Source organism: Argentina silus (assembly GCF_951799395.1).
Source record: "Argentina silus genome assembly, chromosome: X".
Lineage (NCBI taxonomy): Eukaryota > Metazoa > Chordata > Actinopteri > Argentiniformes > Argentinidae > Argentina > Argentina silus.
Window position 1 is genome coordinate 37,358,189 of NC_139653.1, and position 15,897 is coordinate 37,374,085.

The 15,897-nt window shown below is 36.8% G+C and overlaps 1 protein-coding gene across 1 annotated transcript in view; it reads right to left on the reverse strand.

Moving 5' to 3' along the window:
* LOC310822369 (VPS10 domain-containing receptor SorCS1-like) overlaps positions 1-15,897 on the reverse strand; it is a gene marked incomplete at both ends in the record, with an annotated part of 62,929 nt that overhangs the window by 14,958 nt on the left and 32,074 nt on the right. The window contains one exon of the mRNA XM_083694708.1: positions 12,621-12,754. Within this exon, the coding sequence (XP_083550834.1) occupies positions 12,621-12,754 (134 nt within the window). The remainder of the gene's footprint in view (positions 1-12,620; positions 12,755-15,897) is intronic.

A 15,897-nucleotide genomic window follows, 5' to 3' on the forward strand; every position in this document is an offset into this window, starting at 1 on the left:
CAAAGAAAAAAAAATCATTGAGTGCACATGCTATACACCCCCTACACATTTATGTCCTTCACAAGGTCTTCGGGTCAATTTGACCGGCATATACACAGAGACACACAGACTCACAGAAACATGCACACACACACTCACTCACACACATACAAACACACACACACACACACACAGAATCTGCACAATGTTGTTACAAAACATTCTGGGAAGCCAGAGGGAGGAGACCCTGAGAGACACCAGGGGACACGGGTGGTACTGGATATGTCACAGGGCCTCAGTGGCCACAACATCACTTGGGATAATTTTTTCACATCGTACAGCCCGGGACAGGAACTTCTCAAAAGAAAGCTGACAATGGGTGGAACAGTCAGAAAAAATAAAACAGAGCTCCCACCTCAGCTTCTAACTGTAACGAACAGGCCAGTCCATTCCTCCCACTTTGTGTTTACGGCCAACATGGCCCTGGTATCCTACATACCCAAAAAGGGCAAAAATGTGATGCTTATGAGCACTGGTGACACCGCACATACAGAGGAGACAACATGTGCCCAGGAACCCAGCTTCTCTAGCCATAGTGAGGAGGGTGGAGGAGGCTCCTGCTGTCCCACCTGCACGACCCACACAACCACACCTTACCTGAAGTAAGTGTCCTGTTGTTGTTGTTGTTTATGTGTGCATGTATCTGTGTGTGTGTGTGTGTGTGTGTGTGTGTGTATGTTTCTGAGTATCTCTGTATGTCTGTGGGTCAAATTGAAATTGACTATTAGAAGATGTGGTGGGAAAAAAATCCTGAACTAATAAAGTATTTTCATTATTCTAGATTGCAGCTGGTGGCAACAAGAGGAAGCACAGCGAGGTGTGTGAACCCTCAAAGGACTCAAAGACACAAACCACATGCAGAAACTGCTAAAAGTACATCTGTAGGACACATACTCTCAAATTGTATGTATCCAATATTATTTCAGAATTGTTTGAAAGATGTATTTTTCAGTGTACTGTATTTCATTGACAGTGAATAAAGCAGTGTACATTTCGTTCATGTTTTGTGTTTCTATTTATTGTAAATCATCTCAAATTATTTTTGAGACATTTGAGAGATGTATTTCATATCCAGTGACTAAATCGATCTAAGTTTGGTTCTTGTGTTTCTATTGTCGTTCATCACCTGTATTTGCTTTTCACAGCTTTGATTATAATAAGATAAAGATGAAAATCAAATGAGAATATCTCCTCAAAAATAATAAACATCAATGAAAACATTGTTTCATTTCAACTTTTCAGAGATAAGCATTCCACCCAAGTCCTTATTATAGCAGATTTTTTACATAAATTATAACTTTATCACAAAAAACGAATTACACTTCCACTGTTAAATATGATCTAGCAGAGATTAATTGCAAATATTAATCATACATGTTATCTATATTGTTTGGAATTGAGATAAAGACAATATATGTTAAAGAGTTTTGAATGGAAATTTGTATTTTTGTATTGCTTTTAAAGCCCCAATAATGTCCCGGGTCAATTTGACCCGAAGACTTCCAAAGGGTCCAAAAAGTGAAGACAATACGAGGGTTAAAAGCTGTAGGAGTAGCATACCGAAAAAATCTGAAGAATCGGAATAATAAGAAGAAGAACTAGAAAAAGAAGTTCCAGAAGAAACTTTGTGGGCTTGCAAAGTGTTATTTTGGTAGTGGAAAAGGTTTAAAGATGATAGATATATTTGCTAGGTAGTTGAAAGAAAGTGAGAGTCTTATTCTGATAGTGGGTGAAGTTTAAGATAGTTTGGTTGGTTGGATGGATGAATGGTTGGTTGGTCTGTTGGTTGGATGGATAGAGAAGAGTTTTTGTGTTAAGTTACAAAAAACCTAATAGTTTAAAAAGTTTAATAGGAATCAGAAAGCTTTTATCAGGGTAAATGAAGATTGTCTGGGTAGTTGAAAGAAAGTGAGATTCCTAGGTTGGTTGGTTGGTTGGTTGATTGGATGGATGGATACATTAAAGAGAAGATGGATAGATAAGAGAGGGGAGGTATAGAAAGATCAAAACAATCAAGAGATTAAGCAGTGTGGGTTATACTGAGTGAAGCAGTAGTGATTGGTGAACGTTTTTGGAGTGTAGTCTCCTTACACAGTCACTTACGTCGGTTTAATAATGTTTAATGAAAATGGTAGTATGGTAGTAATTGAATGTCTCCGCTCTGTATAGCTCCCTTCCGGGAATTAAACACCATAAAATACAAAAAACAGGGAGTCCATACTATCAAACCCCAGCAAAACAGAACCATCCAAACACCAAGCAACTCTGTGACCTATGTGTATCAGGAAAACCCTCCCGGTGTCCCTTCTTCAATGCAGGGACAAAATGTCTTTTGCATCCAGGATGGTTATTCTCGCATTATGTGGATCTAAGACTAAATGTCCGCAGTAATTGACCCGGTACCTGCCTTGACAGGGTGACCCTCCCGGTGTCCCCTGCACCTTCTTCAGTGCAGGGACGAATGACTTGCATCCTGGATCAGATGGGGGTTATTCTAGCGTTATGTGACCTCAACTATTCACCATTACCCATGTACCACAGTGACTTCTCTGCTGCCCTTCTCATCTGTATTACAGGGCAGAGACTTCTTTGCAACAGCCCTTTAGAGATGGCACTTTAGCTTCTTCACTCTTAGCGCATCAGTACCCATACAATGTTTGCGAAGCAGATACTAACTACATTATCTGGTACATGGGAATATTCTACCTTGTGAAAGTGTTTACAGTGAATCCATCACTGCTTTCCTGCATGTGTTTCAGGATTGACCAAGGGATGTCAAGCATCCACCTTATGGTTCTGTGCTAGTTTCTAGTTCACAGAGCACATCTGCGACCCACCATGGATGATTATCAAGATCTGCCTGGTCATTCTACTTACTACGCAAGTATTAAGCCTTCGGAGTCGGAGACGTGCACAAACCATCATCTGGTCATAGATTTTCCCTCCTCGATGATGAACACCGGTTAAAAGGCATCATCCATGGCCAGCATTGCAAATATCAGGACAAGGAAGGGAATGGGACACAATGCCACTATTACTTGAGAATTACAATGGTGTTCCTCTGCTACCTCTATCAAACTAAGTGTTTGAGAGTGATGTAAACAAAATCTCATCCATTTATAAATCATAGAGTGTGAGAATCATAAGGATTGAAGAATAATCACAAGCAATGTATTCACTATGCCCTAGAAGCCCATGCAGCCATGCGAAACACCTAGAAAGCTACTCAGTGACTGAATCTACATAGTGACTTAAAACACCCTCTTCTTACAGGACACCAGCTGTGCGCTAGAGGAAGAGTCAAATAACTTGTATCATTGCTAAATTGCATTTCCTTAATCCCTTGAGAAATTTATAGAGGACTTCCCGAACAATATAAACAATCAAGGATTATGCCCACAGCTGACAGAACCCTGCTATCTGAGCCTAAGAGGCGGTTGTTCTGTCATCTTTGCCACCCCATTCACATATATAGAGCAGCCTTAGACACACACGAACGCAACGCCTTTAGTCTAGAATGTCACCAGTCTAACCATAGCTGAAAGGGAGCAAGGCATTGGCAGTCCAGTGTCCAGGCATCTTGAGCAGGATAATAATTAGCACAATGCTTTGAACTAAGGTTCAAAACAAATAGAGGAGCTGCAACCCAACTCGATGCGCACGTCTACACAGCAGGACTAGCGCATGTTGGACAACACCCTACATCCAACATAATAGATAGAGTGTACAGTAATAGATAGTGTACAGTAATAGATAGTGTACAGTAATAGAGAGTGAGTGTTCAGTAATAGATAGTGTACAGTAATAGATAGTGTACAGTAATAGAGAGTGAGTGTACAGTAATAGATAGTGTACAGTAATAGATAGTGTACAGTAATAGATAGTGAGTGTTCAGTAATAGATAGTGTACAGTAATAGATAGTGTACAGTAATAGAGAGTGAGTGTACAGTAATAGATAGTGTACAGTAATAGATAGTGTACAGTAATAGATAGTGAGTGTTCAGTAATAGATAGTGTACAGTAATAGAGAGTGTACAGTAATAGAGAGTGTACAGTAATAGATAGTGAGTGTTCAGTAATAGATAGTGTACAGTAATAGATAGTGAGTGTTCAGTAATAGATAGTGTACAGTAATAGTGAGTGTACAGTAATAGTGAGTGTTCAGTAATAGATAGTGTACAGTAATAGAGAGTGTACAGTAATAGATAGTGTACAGTAATAGATAGTGAGTGTTCAGTAATAGATAGTGTACAGTAATAGAGAGTGTACAGTAATAGTGAGTGTACAGTAATAGATAGTGTACAGTAATAGATAGTGTACAGTAATAGATAGAGTGTACAGTAATAGATAGTGTACAGTAATAGATAGTGAGTGTTCAGTAATAGATAGTGTACAGTAAGAGATAGTGTACAGTAATAGATAGTGTTCAGTAATAGATAGTGAGTGTACAGTAATAGTGAGTGTTCAGTAATAGATAGTGTACAGTAATAGAGAGTGTACAGTAATAGAGAGTGTACAGTAATAGATAGTGAGTGTTCAGTAATAGATAGTGTACAGTAATAGTGAGTGTACAGTAATAGTGAGTGTACAGTAATAGATAGTGTACAGTAATAGTGAGTGTACAGTAATAGATAGTGTTCAGTAATAGATAGTGTACAGTAATAGAGAGTGTACAGTAATAGATAGTGTACAGTAATAGATAGTGAGTGTTCAGTAATAGATAGTGTACAGTAATAGTGAGTGTACAGTAATAGTGAGTGTACAGTAATAGATAGTGTACAGTAATAGATAGTGTACAGTAATAGATAGAGTGTACAGTAATAGATAGTGTACAGTAATAGATAGTGAGTGTTCAGTAATAGATAGTGTACAGTAATATATAGTGAGTGTTCAGTAATAGATAGTGTACAGTAATATATAGTGTACAGTAATAGATAGTGTACAGTAATAGATAGTGAGTGTACAGTAATAGATAGTGAGTGTACAGTAATAGATAGTGTACAGTAATAGTGAGTGTTCAGTAATAGATAGTGTACAGTAATAGAGAGTGTACAGTAATAGAGAGTGTACAGTAACAGATAGTGTACAGTAATAGATAGTGAGTGTACAGTAATAGATAGTGAGTGTACAGTAATAGATAGTGTACAGTAATAGTGAGTGTTCAGTAATAGATAGTGTACAGTAATAGAGAGTGTACAGTAATAGATAGTGTACAGTAATAGATAGTGTACAGTAATAGATAGTGAGTGTACAGTAATAGATCGTGAGTGTACAGTAATAGATAGTGTACAGTAATAGTGAGTGTTCAGTAATAGATAGTGTACAGTAATAGATAGTGTACAGTAATAGAGAGTGTACAGTAATATATAGTGTACAGTAATAGATAGTGAGTGTACAGTAATAGATAGAGTGTACAGTAATAGATAGTGTTCAGTAATAGATAGTGTACAGTAATAGAGAGTGTACAGTAATAGATAGTGTACAGTAATAGATAGAGTACAGTAATAGAGAGTGTACAGTAATAGATAGTGAGTGTTCAGTAATAGATAGTGTACAGTAATAGATAGTGTACAGTAATAGATAGTGAGTGTACAGTAATAGATAGTGTACAGTAATAGATAGTGAGTGTTCAGTAATAGATAGTGTTCAGTAATAGATAGTGTACAGTAATAGTGAGTGTACAGTAATAGATAGTGAGTGTACAGTAATAGATAGTGTACAGTAATAGATAGTGAGTGTTCAGTAATAGATAGTGTTCAGTAATAGATAGTGTACAGTAATAGTGAGTGTACAGTAATAGTGAGTGTACAGTAATAGATAGTGTACAGTAATAGATAGTGTACAGTAATAGATAGTGAGTGTTCAGTAATAGATAGTGTACAGTAATAGATAGTGTACAGTAATAGATAGTGAGTGTACAGTAATAGATAGTGTACAGTAATAGATAGTGTACAGTAATAGATAGTGAGTGTACAGTAATAGATAGTGTACAGTAATAGATAGTGAGTGTTCAGTAATAGATAGTGTTCAGTAATAGTGAGTGTACAGTAATAGATAGTGTACAGTAATAGATAGTGAGTGTTCAGTAATAGATAGTGAGTGTTCAGTAATAGATAGTGTACAGTAATAGATAGTGTACAGTAATAGATAGTGAGTGTTCAGTAATAGATAGTGCACAGTAATAGATAGTGTACAGTAATAGATAGTGTTCAGTAATAGATAGTGTACAGTAATAGTGAGTGTACAGTAATAGATAGTGTACAGTAATAGATTTGAGTGTACAGTAATAGATAGTGAGTGTACAGTAATAGATTTGAGTGTACAGTAATAGATAGTGTACAGTAATAGATAGTGAGTGTACAGTAATAGATAGTGTACAGTAATAGATAGTTAGTGTTCAGTAATAGATAGTGTACAGTAATAGATAGTGAGTGTTCAGTAATAGATAGTGTACAGTAATAGAGAGTGTACAGTAATAGATAGTGAGTGTACAGTAATAGATAGTGAGTGTACAGTAATAGATAGTACACAGTAATAGATAGTGTACAGTAATAGATAGAGTACAGTAATATATAGTGAGTGTTCAGTAATAGATAGTGAGTGTTCAGTAATAGATAGTGTACAGTAATAGATAGAGACTGTACAGTAATAGATAGTGTACAGTAATAGATAGTGTACAGTAATAGATAGTGTTCAGTAATAGATAGAGTACAGTAATAGATAGTGTTCAGTAATAGATAGAGTACAGTAATAGAGAGTGAGTGTACAGTAATAGATAGTGTACAGTAATAGATAGTGTTCAGTAATAGATAGAGACTGTACAGTAATAGATAGTACACAGTAATAGATAGTGAGTGTTCAGTAATAGATAGTGTTCAGTAATAGATAGTGTACAGTAATAGAGAGTGTACAGTAATAGATAGTGTACAGTAATAGATAGTGAGTGTTCAGTAATAGATAGAGTACAGTAATAGATAGTGAGTGTACAGTAATAGATAGTGTACAGTAATAGATAGTGAGTGTTCAGTAATAGATAGTGTTCAGTAATAGATAGTGTACAGTAATAGATAGAGTGTACAGTAATAGAGAGTGTACAGTAATAGATAGTGTACAGTAATAGATAGTGTTCAGTAATAGATAGTGTACAGTAATAGATAGAGTGTACAGTAATAGAGAGTGTACAGTAATAGATAGTGTACAGTAATAGATAGTGAGTGTTCAGTAATAGATAGTGTACAGTAATAGTGAGTGTACAGTAATAGTGAGTGTTCAGTAATAGATAGTGTACAGTAATAGAGAGTGTACAGTAATAGATAGTGTACAGTAATAGATAGTGAGTGTTCAGTAATAGATAGTGTACAGTAATAGTGAGTGTACAGTAATAGTGAGTGTACAGTAATAGATAGTGAGTGTACAGTAATAGATAGTGAGTGTACAGTAATAGATAGTGAGTGTACAGTAATAGATAGTGTACAGTAATAGATAGTGAGTGTTCAGTAATAGATAGTGTTCAGTAATAGATAGTGTACAGTAATAGTGAGTGTACAGTAATAGATAGTGAGTGTACAGTAATAGATAGTGTACAGTAATAGATAGTGAGTGTTCAGTAATAGATAGTGTTCAGTAATAGATAGTGTACAGTAATAGTGAGTGTACAGTAATAGTGAGTGTACAGTAATAGATAGTGTACAGTAATAGATAGTGTACAGTAATAGATAGTGAGTGTTCAGTAATAGATAGTGTACAGTAATAGATAGTGTACAGTAATAGATAGTGAGTGTACAGTAATAGATAGTGTACAGTAATAGATAGTGTACAGTAATAGATAGTGAGTGTACAGTAATAGATAGTGTACAGTAATAGATAGTGAGTGTTCAGTAATAGATAGTGTTCAGTAATAGTGAGTGTACAGTAATAGATAGTGTACAGTAATAGATAGTGAGTGTTCAGTAATAGATAGTGAGTGTTCAGTAATAGATAGTGTACAGTAATAGATAGTGTACAGTAATAGATAGTGAGTGTTCAGTAATAGATAGTGCACAGTAATAGATAGTGTACAGTAATAGATAGTGTTCAGTAATAGATAGTGTACAGTAATAGTGAGTGTACAGTAATAGATAGTGTACAGTAATAGATTTGAGTGTACAGTAATAGATAGTGAGTGTACAGTAATAGATTTGAGTGTACAGTAATAGATAGTGTACAGTAATAGATAGTGAGTGTACAGTAATAGATAGTGTACAGTAATAGATAGTTAGTGTTCAGTAATAGATAGTGTACAGTAATAGATAGTGAGTGTTCAGTAATAGATAGTGTACAGTAATAGAGAGTGTACAGTAATAGATAGTGAGTGTACAGTAATAGATAGTGAGTGTACAGTAATAGATAGTACACAGTAATAGATAGTGTACAGTAATAGATAGAGTACAGTAATATATAGTGAGTGTTCAGTAATAGATAGTGAGTGTTCAGTAATAGATAGTGTACAGTAATAGATAGAGACTGTACAGTAATAGATAGTGTACAGTAATAGATAGTGTACAGTAATAGATAGTGTTCAGTAATAGATAGAGTACAGTAATAGATAGTGTTCAGTAATAGATAGAGTACAGTAATAGAGAGTGAGTGTACAGTAATAGATAGTGTACAGTAATAGATAGTGTTCAGTAATAGATAGAGACTGTACAGTAATAGATAGTACACAGTAATAGATAGTGAGTGTTCAGTAATAGATAGTGTTCAGTAATAGATAGTGTACAGTAATAGAGAGTGTACAGTAATAGATAGTGTACAGTAATAGATAGTGAGTGTTCAGTAATAGATAGAGTACAGTAATAGATAGTGAGTGTACAGTAATAGATAGTGTACAGTAATAGATAGTGAGTGTTCAGTAATAGATAGTGTTCAGTAATAGATAGTGTACAGTAATAGATAGAGTGTACAGTAATAGAGAGTGTACAGTAATAGATAGTGTACAGTAATAGATAGTGTTCAGTAATAGATAGTGTACAGTAATAGATAGAGTGTACAGTAATAGAGAGTGTACAGTAATAGATAGTGTACAGTAATAGATAGTGAGTGTTCAGTAATAGATAGTGTACAGTAATAGTGAGTGTACAGTAATAGTGAGTGTTCAGTAATAGATAGTGTACAGTAATAGAGAGTGTACAGTAATAGATAGTGTACAGTAATAGATAGTGAGTGTTCAGTAATAGATAGTGTACAGTAATAGTGAGTGTACAGTAATAGTGAGTGTACAGTAATAGATAGTGAGTGTACAGTAATAGATAGTGAGTGTACAGTAATAGATAGTGAGTGTACAGTAATAGATAGTGTACAGTAATAGATAGAGTGTACAGTAATAGATAGTGTACAGTAATAGAGAGTGTACAGTAATAGATAGTGAGTGTTCAGTAATAGATAGTGTACAGTAATAGATAGTGTACAGTAATAGAGAGTGTACAGTAATAGATAGTGAGTGTACAGTAATAGATAGTGTACAGTAATAGATAGTGTACAGTAATAGATAGTGTACAGTAATAGATAGTGTACAGTAATAGATAGTGACTGTACAGTAATAGATAGTGTACAGTAATAGATAGTGTACAGTAATAGATAGTGTTCAGTAATAGATAGTGAGTGTACAGTAATAGATAGTGAGTGTTCAGTAATAGATAGTGTACAGTAATAGATAGTGTACAGTAATAGTGAGTGTACAGTAATAGATAGTGTACAGTAATAGATAGTGTACAGTAATAGATAGTGTACAGTAATAGATATAATACAGTAATAGATAGTGTACAGTAATAGATAGTGAGTGTTCAGTAATAGATAGTGTACAGTAATAGATAGTGTACAGTAATAGATAGTGAGTGTACAGTAATAGATAGTGTACAGTAATAGATAGTGTACAGTAATAGTGAGTGTTCAGTAATAGATAGTGTACAGTAATAGAGAGTGTACAGTAATAGATAGTGTACAGTAATAGATAGTGAGTGTTCAGTAGTAGATAGTGTACAGTAATAGTGAGTGTACAGTAATAGATAGTGTACAGTAATAGATAGTGTACAGTAATAGATAGTGAGTGTTCAGTAATAGATAGTGTTCAGTAATAGATAGTGTACAGTAATAGATAGTGTACAGTAATAGATAGTGAGTGTTCAGTAATAGATAGTGTACAGTAATAGTGAGTGTACAGTAATAGATAGTGTACAGTAATAGATTTGAGTGTACAGTAATAGATAGTGTACAGTAATAGATAGTGTACAGTAATAGATAGTGAGTGTACAGTAATAGATAGTGAGTGTACAGTAATAGATTTGAGTGTACAGTAATAGATAGTGTACAGTAATAGATAGTGTACAGTAATAGTGAGTGTACAGTAATAGATAGTGTACAGTAATAGATTTGAGTGTACAGTAATAGATTTGAGTGTACAGTAATAGATAGTGTACAGTAATAGATAGTGTACAGTAATAGATAGTGAGTGTACAGTAATAGATAGTGAGTGTACAGTAATAGATAGTGTACAGTAATAGATAGTGAGTGTTCAGTAATAGATAGTGTACAGTAATAGATAGTGAGTGTTCAGTAATAGATAGAGTACAGTAATAGATAGTGTACAGTAATAGATAGTGAGTGTACAGTAATAGATAGTGTACAGTAATAGATAGTGAGTGTTCAGTAATAGATAGTGTTCAGTAATAGATAGTGTACAGTAATAGAGAGTGTACAGTAATAGATAGTGTACAGTAATAGATAGTGAGTGTTCAGTAATAGATAGTGAGTGTTCAGTAATAGATAGAGTACAGTAATAGATAGTGAGTGTACAGTAATAGATAGTGTACAGTAATAGATAGTGAGTGTTCAGTAATAGATAGTGAGTGTACAGTAATAGTGTACAGTAATAGAGTACAGTAATAGATACTGTACAGTAATAGTGTACAGTAATAGATAGAGTGTACAGTAAACATGTCTTCCCCCGTAAATGATGTAGCGCCCCTATATAAAAGAGAGTGAAGGAGAATATGTGAATTAACCAAAACGTCTCTGTTAAATAACGCTGTGTCCCTGTTGCGCACAGGGAGGCTTTTTTCTTCATGCAATCACCTTCTGTGACCAAGAGAAATAATCTGGGAGCCAATAGCTACTATCATATTAACTCAATATTGATATAAGACGCCTTAACTTCAACACAAACTTCACTAATAGCTAAGACAAAATATTTGCAAGCCAATATTTCCATCAGTCTTGGTTCTTATAGCTTGCATTGATTTCTGAAAATATTATTCCCTATCTGTTAGAAAAGAACAAAATCTATGCCCTTGTTGATTTTATGATATGTATGTATTTTTAAGGTGTCTCAGGGTAAATGGTCTGACACTGGGGGAACACGTCAGTCTGGGCTTGACAAGTCAGTGCCCCTAAGATATTTATTTCTTTGATAAGAATTTTCAGCCATGTTCCTTTGAATTATATCCATAATGAATGGCTATGTCCCCTGAGTAATCTGTAACCCACCTTGTTGTTTTGTAACCTGTATTATGTTTATATTCATAACGGTCAGTTATAATGCTAGCCTAGCCTGTTAGCTAGCCAGCTATAACAAACTTTTCGATGTGTGTTCTGTTATATGAATCGATTTCATCGGTGGGCGACAACAAACCAGATATAAAAGCCGAAAGGTTCACTCGCATACTGTCCCATCTGCATTCTGTAAGTTAAAGGAATGCAGGATTTCCAATGCAGAAACAGAGAGCTGTGAACATCATGTATTAAATTATAATATGTGGTATTATTTAACTCCTAACCACTTGAGTGGAAAGGTACGTAGGGCTGCTGAGGTGACCGAAGGGACCAGTGAAACACCAAATTCTACTGAATCTGATACTTATGACTAATTACAGTAACTTCACAGCATCCCAATATCAAAATGTGTGTTAAACACCATCCTGAAAAACTGATTCTGAGTCGTTGAAAGAAAATGAGATTCCAAGTTTGGTTGGTTTGAATGAATGGACAAATGAGAGGATGGATAAATGAGAGTGGGGATGTAGAAAGGAAGAAAGGATGATGCTATCTAGTTGAAAGGTTAGATAGATATACGGTTGGAAAGATAGTAGATTAGACAGATTAGGTTAGACAGATAGAGTTGGTTGGTTAAGAGATTGAGAGTGGTTTCAGTGGGGTACAACTGGTAGCCAAGAGAGTGTATTGTTGTGTAATCATCCTAAGAATGTGTTCTGCAGGTCTCCTTTTGTTTTTATTCAAAAGTTGTAAAAGTTCCATAGCAGTTGCAGTAACAAAGGGACTTTCAGAATGTTGGCCGAAGCTTTCAGAATGTTGCTGAATTGAGCCCACTAATAACTATGATTTATAACAGTAGTTGGACTTGCTGAAGAAAGCCCTCTAATAATAAGAATAATATGTATGAACAATAACAATAGTTGGACTTGCTGAAGCAAGCTCACTAATAAAGAATTTAATTGAATGGAATCTAGTGTAAAAATCTTACATGAACAATAAGGTATTAGCTTGACTTGAATGTAATGTAATTGGCACTAGCAGCATGTCTACTCACCACTCAAAGTCTGCCTCAGTGCATGGGCAGGGGTCTGACATCTGAGAGATGTACTGATCTCTAGTTTTGACACATCTGCCGTTGGCTTTCAGGTTCTGGAAGATTCTCTTCACTCCCATGATGCAAACTTCACCCTGTGAGGAATTATGCATAGTTTAGTTTCAATAATAAAACATAACATGTTAGAAAGGACTTTAACATGCAACAGCATCAACCTGACCTCTGAGGTAATGAAGACCTTTGAGCGCCTTGTGCTGACCCACCTTAAGGCCATCACCAACCCCCTCCTTGCCCCACTGCAGTTTGTCTACAGAGCCAACAGGTCTGTAGACGACGCAGTCAACATGGGATTCCACTTCATCCTTCAGCACCTAGACTCCCCCAGCACCTACGCCAGGATCCTGTTTGTGGACAGCTCCACATTCAACACCATTGCTCCAGCTCTTCTCCAGGCCAAGCTATCCCAGCTGAGCGTGCCTGAGCCCACCTGCAGGTGGATCACTGACTTCCTGACAGACAGGAAGCAGCACGTGTGGCTGTGCAAGCTTGTCTCAGAGCCCCGGATGATCAGCACTGGAGCCCCTCAAGGCTGTGTGCTCTCTCCTCTACTCTTCTCCCTCTACACCAACAGTTGCACCTCTAGCCACCCTTCTGTCAAACTCCTGAAATTCGCGGATGACACAACCCTCATTGGATTAATCTCCAATGGGGATGAGACCGCCTACAAAAAGGAAGTTGACAGGCTGGCTTCCTGGTGCAGCCAGAACAACTTGGAGCTGAACATCCTAAAAACTATAGAGATGGTAGCAGACTTCAGGAGGGCGGAGAACATCACCTCCACCATCAAAAAGGCTCAGCAGAGGATGTTCTTCCTGCGGCAGCTGAAGAAATTCAACATGCCGTAGAAAGTGATGGTCGATGATCACCGTCTGCCTCCACTGCCAAGGACAAAGGCAGACTGCAGCAGACAATTCGGTCAGCTGAGAAGGTCATCGGCTGCAACCTGCCAGCTCTCCTGGACCTGTTCCACTCCAGGACCAGTAAGAGAGCAGGAAAGATCATCGCTGATCATTCCCATCCTGGTCACCACATCTTCCATAGACTTCCATCCGGCAAAAGGTTCCGGTCTATCAAAACCAAAACCTTGCGCCACCTAAACAGTTTCTTCCCCATGGAAGTGTGGCTCACAAACAAGCCCCCTGCCTCTCACTGACTCTGAGACTTCCACTCCACCCCCCCCCCCCCCACCCCACCAACATATTTATTCTAATTTCTAGTGTACATACCCCATGTACATGCCTACATATTAATGCCTCGCACAGCCTACATAATTTATTGTTGTATTTTGTACTTTATTGTTGTATTTTTTTGCTATTGTGTTAATATTTTGCTATTTTGGAAATTTTTTGTTCATTTTGTGCTTTATATATTGTTGTTTTTTATGTCCCATGCACCAACCCCACCAAGTCAATTTCCTGTATGTGCAAATATAGTTGGCCAAAAAAAGAATTCTAATTCTGAAAATCTGAGCAGCCTCTCTATGTTTGAGTCTTCTGTTGTAAAATAAATGATTAGAATATTTTTTACAGAATAGTTATTGAAGCATAGGAGGGTGATATGCACCATAAACGTGTGACACAAGCTACAGTGCCTATAGAAAGTCATCATACCCCTGTGAAATCTTTACCTTTTGTCACATTACACCCTGGAAATTAAAATAAATCAACTCTAACTTTTTTGAGCTGTATGTACGCATTATAACCCTCATCAACAAAGTGAAAATAAAAATTAAAAAAATTCTGGACAATTATTAAAAATTAATTAGTGAAATACCTGGTTTGGTTAAGTGATCAGCCCCTTAGAGTATACCATTATAAACTTGCTCAGGTGCAACCAATCAACTTCCAGATCAAAGACCAGGCTAATTGCCCCCCACCTGTGGTTTTGTAGTGGTTTTGATTACAGAATAAAACCAGCTGTTTCTTGAGGATTCCACTACTAGAAGTGCATGGTCCTGCAAAAAATTCACCATGGTTGGGAAAGTACTTTCAAAAGGCCTAAAGTTGTAGGAAGGCACAAGTTAGGTGAAGGCTACAAAAAGATTTCGAAGGCTTTAGCTATCCCTCTGAGTACCGTTCAGAGCATCATTAAGAAGTGGAAGGCGTATGGCACCACCAACACCTTGCCTAGATCAGGCCGTCCGTCCAAACTGGATGACCGAGCCAGGAGGACATTGATCAGAGAAGCTACCAAGAGGCCAAAGGCAACTTTGAAGGACTTACAAGTCTTTATGGCTGGGACTGGTCTGTCTGTGCATGTGACAACAATCTCACAAGCTTTACACAAAGTTGGCCTGTATGGCAGGGTAGCAAGAAAGAAGCCTTTTCTGAAAAAGTGCCACACTCAGTCTCATTTGTGCTATGCAAAAACACACCTGGAAGATTCTGTTGCCATGTGGAAAAAGGTTTTATGGTCAGACGAGACTAAGATTGAACTTTTTGGACTGAACACCAAGCGCTATGTTTGGCGAAAACCAAACACAGCACACCACCCAAAACACACCATACCTACTGTGAAGCATGGTGGTGGCAACATTATGTTGTGGGGATGTTTCTCTTCAGCGAGGACTGGGCAATTGGTCAGGATTGAAGGGAAAATGGATGCTGCCAAGTACACCCAAATTCTTGAGGACAACCTGCGTCCCTCTGCTAGACAGCTGAAGATGGGCAGGTCATTCACCTTCCAACACGACAACAATCCTAAACATACCGCCAAAAGAACAACGCAGTGGCTTAAGGATAGAAAGGTGAATGTCCTTGAGTGGCCAAGTCAGAGCCCTGACTTAAATCTGATAGAAAATCTGTGGATGGACTTGAAGAGAGCAGTCCATTGCTGCTCACCACGGAATTTGACTGAACTCGAACAATTCTGCAAGGAAGAATGGGCAAATATTCTCCAATCTAGGTGTGCAAAGCTAGTAGAGACATATCCAAACAGATTGATGGCTGTAATTGCAGCAACAGGTGGCTCTACAAAATATTAAATCAGGGGACTGATGACTGTTATTCTTGTTTTTCATTTTTTATACATTTTCAGAAATGTCGCCTTTTTTTTCATTAGTTTGATGTTGTATGGCTAAATTTGTACATAAAGCTGGAAAAAGTTTTTTTTTAATGTGTTTTGATTTCAGGCTGTACGACAAATATAGTAACTATTTCAAAGGGGTATGATGACTTTCTATAGGCACTGTAGATGTGCCATTTTATGTTTGTACCAT